This window comes from Clarias gariepinus, chromosome 3 (assembly GCF_024256425.1).
Source record: "Clarias gariepinus isolate MV-2021 ecotype Netherlands chromosome 3, CGAR_prim_01v2, whole genome shotgun sequence".
Classification (NCBI taxonomy): domain Eukaryota; kingdom Metazoa; phylum Chordata; class Actinopteri; order Siluriformes; family Clariidae; genus Clarias; species Clarias gariepinus.
Window position 1 is genome coordinate 544,809 of NC_071102.1, and position 5,835 is coordinate 550,643.

A 5,835-nucleotide genomic window follows, 5' to 3' on the forward strand; every position below is an offset into this window, starting at 1 on the left:
GCCAAAGTTAAGAGCACAAAGTTAAATGTTCTATAAAAGAGGGGACAAGCCTGAGATCTTATAGCTCCTGTGGATCTGGTGCCGAGGTTGCCAGTTTGAACCTCTGCCAGATTTAAGAACAGAAACCTAAAGGCTCCATAGAACAAAGCGTAAGTGTGAGATCCTGTAGCTCATGTGGATGAGTGTCGCCTCTGGGTGGAGAGGTTGCTGGTTCGAACCCCGGCCAGGACTCCAGGATAAGAGCGTAGAAGGTTCAGGAGCTGATGCCAGGATGTGGAAGGTGCTGGAGGGCGTAAACCAAGGGGGGGTAATTCCGGGCAGCTGCCCCCCCAGGATCAGAGCATGAGAGATAGAGGGTTATGCAGCAGAGTGAGAGAGGTTCGACTTAGTTTTGCATAATATAGGAAGCGCTATAAAAACCTATCAACCACATTTTACCTGCAGTCCTGCAGCACCATTTTCCACCCATTACCTTCCACTCACTCCCACCCACTCACTCACACACACGGCCAAGCTGGATTCGAACCAGCAACCTCCAACCTCAGAAGCGAGGTCTTTACCACTGCACCACCAGGTCTCACACGTCAGGAGTTAAAGGACTTTTGTCTTTTAAAATGTCATGAGGGAAGAAAATAAAAAAAACACATTCACACAAAACACAAGAGTGAAAGTGGATCTTCTGTCAATAATCCACACCGAGTCTCCCATAATATTCAGATAAGGGGAAATCAATGTAGAAAAAGTTTTACAAATAGAAAATGTTAAATTGTGATTGCGTAAGTATTGACTCCCATGCTGCAAAATCTCTAACCAGTGGCTCCTGTTAGAGGAGGAGGCGTGGTTACAGCGGTGAAGTTTACCTTCATAATGAACAATGACATCATCAACATGTCCCCTCAGGAGCTGGGTTTATTACTCCAAGTGTTCTGCTCTACTTCGCCCTCTAGAGGAATACCAACAGACTAGCGCTACAGTCCACTATATGATTTTAAATCAAGAATAAAGAACGTGTTCCACCCGTATCGGGCCGGTGCTGGTCCTCGCGTTGTGTGTTTGACACCCCTGTTTAAACAGGTCACACACTCTCACACACACACACACACACACACACACACACACACACACTTCAGTTTACTGTGAAAAAGAAGCTTGTGTGTTTCTTCTTCCTGGAGGTGTTGAGGTTAAGAGCACATGAGCACAGACCACCATGTGGTGCACGGAGGAACACAGAGGTCAAGCAGTTCAAGAGTCTCATCACAGGAACATGAAGATGATGAGATACTGTACGTGGATCTGCGAGAGCTTCTGGAGTTCTTCACCTGAGACGAACACGTTCCTTAAGACAAAACATACAGGATCAGCTCAATCCCAGAGCCTTACATCATCATCTACTACACATCAGGGTGTTTGAGGAATCTGTTTACATTTTATTTTTAAACAATTTAAATCTGTAAAATACAACAGGATAAAAGCTGGTAGAAAAATTTATACTTGTACAAAATTATAAATAAATGTGATGATCATAGATAATTAGTTTTTAAAGCAGTTAACTTAGTATTAAAAAACTGTAATTGATAATTTCAGAACAAAATACAGGATAAGTTTGTGTTTTTCACGGTAACATTAGATTAAAACGCTGCTCAGGATAATCACTTGTCTTCATTTCCGTTTAATCGTCTTAAAGAAATGAAGTAAAAGCAGTTACGTAACGTTTCCACCCATTTACTCTTTTTAAAAACATCAGGAGCGTCTAAAATAAATGAATATGTAAATTAGACACGCCCACATACCATTAAACCAGTCTTACATCATAACATCAGCTGACTTTACAATCTGGCTCGTTAACTGTAAGAAAAACAACTGGATTAATTTACCAGCAGGGCATCGTTTTTACACCGCTGTATTTAGTGTGTGTGTGTGTGTGTGTGTGTGTGTTAATGTGTGTGTGTGTTAATGTGTGTGTGCTTGTTAATGTGTGTGTGCTTGTTAATGTGTGTGTGTTAGTGTGTGTTAGTGTGTGTGTGCGTGTGTTAGCGTGTGTGTGCGTGTGTTAGCGTGTGTATGTGTGTTAGCGTGTGTATGTGTGTTAGCGTGTGTATGTGTTTGTGTGTGGTGAGGTCTGTTGTACGGGAGCTTGTGCTGATCTTCACCTCATCACACAGGTTTGTCAGAGCTCCAGGGTGTGGTGTAGGACGGGATCGGCTCTGCTGCATGGATCGTTGTTCTCATCGTGCTCTGCAGGGGGCGCCGGAGCAGAACCGCTCACACGGTTGGGGATGTAGAATGACTGCGGAGGCTCGGTGATGCCGTGGTGCTGCTGGAGTCGGTCGGAGGCGAAGCAGCTGCCGCAGCCGGTGATACTGCAGACGGACTCGTGCGAGGGACTGCAGAGGATCGGGATCGTCTCGATCTTCTCGCATTGCGCCGTCTCCTCCACCGGACACTTCAGAGGCTCCTCGCCGGGGAACTCCTTCAGCTTCAGCTTGTCCATCCTGTCGGCCAGGTCCGACACCGGGGTGTCGTCGCCGCATTTTAACCCCGGAGTGTGTGATGCAGCTCCAACAAGCTGAGGCTGCTCTTCTGAGGAACGAGGTTCTACAGAAGGTTGTGGAGCTTCAGGGTGTAAGGTGATGGTAAGAGGGCCACTCGTTTCACGGCCCGACTTCATGTCTCTCACTCCGGAACGCCTTACCCTGGTAGATGAGCTTTTAAAGATGGGTCTCTGTCGGAAGGCCAGGTCTGGGTAATCCTTCTGCATCTCCAGGATGGACTTGTCCTCACTCAGGAACGATCCATGTCTGGAGGTTTGGCACTCGTTCATATCCAGGTCTGAAGATTTTAAACACAGTTCTGGATTTAACAGGAAGTCGTCTCTGCTTGCTCTGTCCTCCTCCAGAACCCCGTTTGGACTGTGATCGAGATCCGGTTCCTCCTGAAGAGCCGGAGCAGAACATTGCTTCTGGATGATCTCCAGAGCTTCAGCGTCAGACGTCTGGCTCGTGATATTAATCAGGTGTTCACATTCAATCCGGGCCAGAAGGAGCTCAAAGCCCATTTCTTTGGCCCGGTTTGGGTCGGCGTTTTCGGACAGTTGATACTCGGTGTCGGTTTCAGAGTCGTAGCCAATGTGGTGGAGGACGGTCCGAATCGTCTGCAGCGGCAGAATCGCTTTGATGTAGTAAACAAAATGACCTGTGAACTTCTACACAACAACAACCTTCAGTTAAATTCAACTCTCCGCCTTCTAACCTTACACACATCCAATCCACACTCAGACAGGGGGCGTGGCCTAAAGTCTGGAGGCGGTGCTTCACATTAGAAGCGTGTAACATTTATTAAACATTAAGTGCTAGTTTTACTTTTTTTCTCAAGTTATTTACTTTGAACTGATGGGCTGTAAATCAATTAAAATCTAGTTAATTCAAGTAATGGTCTGATTAATCACGATTAATTACAATTTTAAAACACTCAGATTTATTTGTATAATAAAAGTGCAATGTTGGAATACACAAATGCATTTTTGTGCTCGAGCACACGGCTCTGGTTTTATTTAAATTTTTATCTAGAAGCTTTTTATAATCAAACTCGGAGCACCTGGTGATGTGGTTTCATTATCTGTGTTAAACATGTGGCTATCACACGCGGCCGGTAACCGCGCTGCCGTTATGGGAAGCCATAAAAATAGTTAAGATTTCTAAATTACTCACGTGCGTTAACACGTTAATATTAACAGCCCTAGTTTTTACACACAGTGTCTTTAAATAATCACTTTATACATGGTGCATTTAAACAATGAATTCACTAACCTTCCACTAAAAGTGTTTATTACTTTAAACTGTTTTTATTCTTGCACTACACTTTATTTAAATATCACTTTGTACAGGATGTATTTAACACGTGATATAGATACTGTGACAAAACTTTAGCACAATAATAATAATTTTATATTCTTTGTTACACACTTTGTAAGGTGACCTCAGGAACAAAAAACACTTTGTACAATATGTTTAAGTAAAATATCTTTTAAAATACATTTACCTTTAAATTTATGTGATTTTAAATTAATCTGATAAATAGACATTTTAAAATAAATTATAAGTCAAATGTTTAAGTCTGATTACTAGTTTATATTGTATTCGTTCATAAAACAAATATTTAAATAAATTATTTAAATAATAACATTCAAATTCTTATGAAATATATAAAATGTAACTTAAAATTAAAACAAGTCAATTATAATTTCTGCTGAAATAAAATCATTAAATTAAATACTGCATGAGTGACACATTTCTCAATTTAATTTTTTTTAATTTTAACTTTTTTTTTACATTTTGTAAATATTTTCAGAATAATTTCATCATGTAAAAGTTTTAATTTAAAGTCATATTTAAAAGATATTTGAGTTTTTAGGAGATTTTATTGTAACTGCAGCAGCTCAGAGCGTTTCCTGTTTACTTTCTCTTCTGTAAAGTGAACTCAGTGCAGCGTGAAGCGTTCAGATTATTCAACATTTATTTTAAAACCATGACAGACAGAAACAGGAAGTGTGTGTGTGTGTGTGTGTGTGTGTGTAAGAGAGAGAGAGAGTTTACTCTCACCTTCAGGGTTTTAATCTCTTTTCTCCAGGGAAAGAGGAACAGGTTAATGCAGAACAGCTCGAGCACCTCGAAGGCTTTACTCAGGCGCTGAAGCACGGTGGTGGCGTTACTGGTGCTGGCGTTACTGGTGCTGGCGTTACTGGTGCTGGCGTTACTGGTGCTGGCGTTACTGGTGCTGCTGGTGGTGCTGATGATGTCGATCAGAGTGGGGTAAAATGGCAGGAGTGTGAAGGTGTGTGCTGCCCGACCCGGGGTTACCAGCACCTGCCCGGCCTGCTCCATCAGCTGTGTGTCCTCACACACCCTCACGCCGCCCTCACTCCACACCCGGCTGTAGAAACTCACGTAGCGCTCCAGGACATCCTGATGTCCCACTTTAGCCGTCTCACCTCCAGAAACGTTGGTCATGGCGTGTGTATTCCTCGCATGTGTGTGTGTGTGTGTGTGTGTGTGTGTGTGTGTGTGTGAAGAGTCAGCAGAGAGCTGAAACCAGGAAGTGAAAGTAAACAGGATGACAGCAGGGAGAAGGCTGGGCTTCTAGAGCACAAACCACACAGGAGGGTCAAACCATCACCAGGTAACAGACGTAACACTCATCACCTGTGAGAGCTTCTCCTCCTCCTGTCTGTCACTCACTGATCATCAACAACAACAACAACAACAAACATCTTCATTAGAACTATGACCTGTCTGTGGGACACACTGCTGCATGTAGATCAGCCTCCAAATCCTTCATCTGAACTATTAACTCCAAACACAAAACAAACCCTGACCCTCCTGTCCACACACACACACACACACACACACACACACACTCAGCTGATCCCGGAAGTAACGTTACACACTCGATTCCTAACAGCAAATCCACAGTTTTATTGGCTTCAGTTCCTGCTACACTTTCTGTCCTTCACTGTTTAGCTGAAGCCTCATCTTATTCGCCGCACGAGGCTGTCAATCAATGTGACGGCAACTTCATTTCCTAAAAACAAGCACGTGGTTTAATTTCGTATTCTTTACGACACTACATTTCCCAGAATTCCTAAAGAACGCTCCACCAATCAGAGGCGCCGCTGTTGCCATGGAAATCTTCTTCCAAACCCACCGGCTTCCGCTGACGTCATTACGTCTCACCCGTTTCAGTTAATAATATATTTTAACATGTTCAAATATTTAACATAATATTTAACCATCGAAGTTACTTCTAGACATTTATTTCGTACATAAACCGAGTTCGTTA

General features: G+C 42.9%; 1 protein-coding gene across 1 annotated transcript; it reads right to left on the reverse strand.

Annotated features, from left to right (window-relative positions):
* Positions 1-494: 494 nt before the first annotated feature.
* On the reverse strand, positions 495-5,039 carry si:ch211-189a15.5 (uncharacterized). The gene is made up of 3 exons (XM_053492429.1): positions 4,599-5,039; positions 2,151-3,202; positions 495-1,336 (listed from the first exon to the last, which is right to left on the reverse strand). The coding sequence occupies exons 1-2, from the start codon at positions 5,004-5,006 to the stop codon at positions 2,168-2,170; spliced, it is 1,443 nt and encodes a 480-aa protein (XP_053348404.1). The 5' UTR covers positions 5,007-5,039; the 3' UTR covers positions 495-1,336; positions 2,151-2,167.
* Positions 5,040-5,835: the final 796 nt, after the last annotated feature.

Bases quoted from the DNA above. Each gene is read 5' to 3' on its own strand.
- si:ch211-189a15.5 (XM_053492429.1), bottom strand. From the start codon at position 5,006: ATGACCAACGTTTCTGGAGGTGAGACGGCTAAAGTGGGACATCAGGAT. The intron at 3,203-4,598 runs GTGAGAGTAAAC...GTTGTTGTGTAG, and splicing joins AAGAGATTAAAACCCTGAAG to AAGTTCACAGGTCATTTTGT.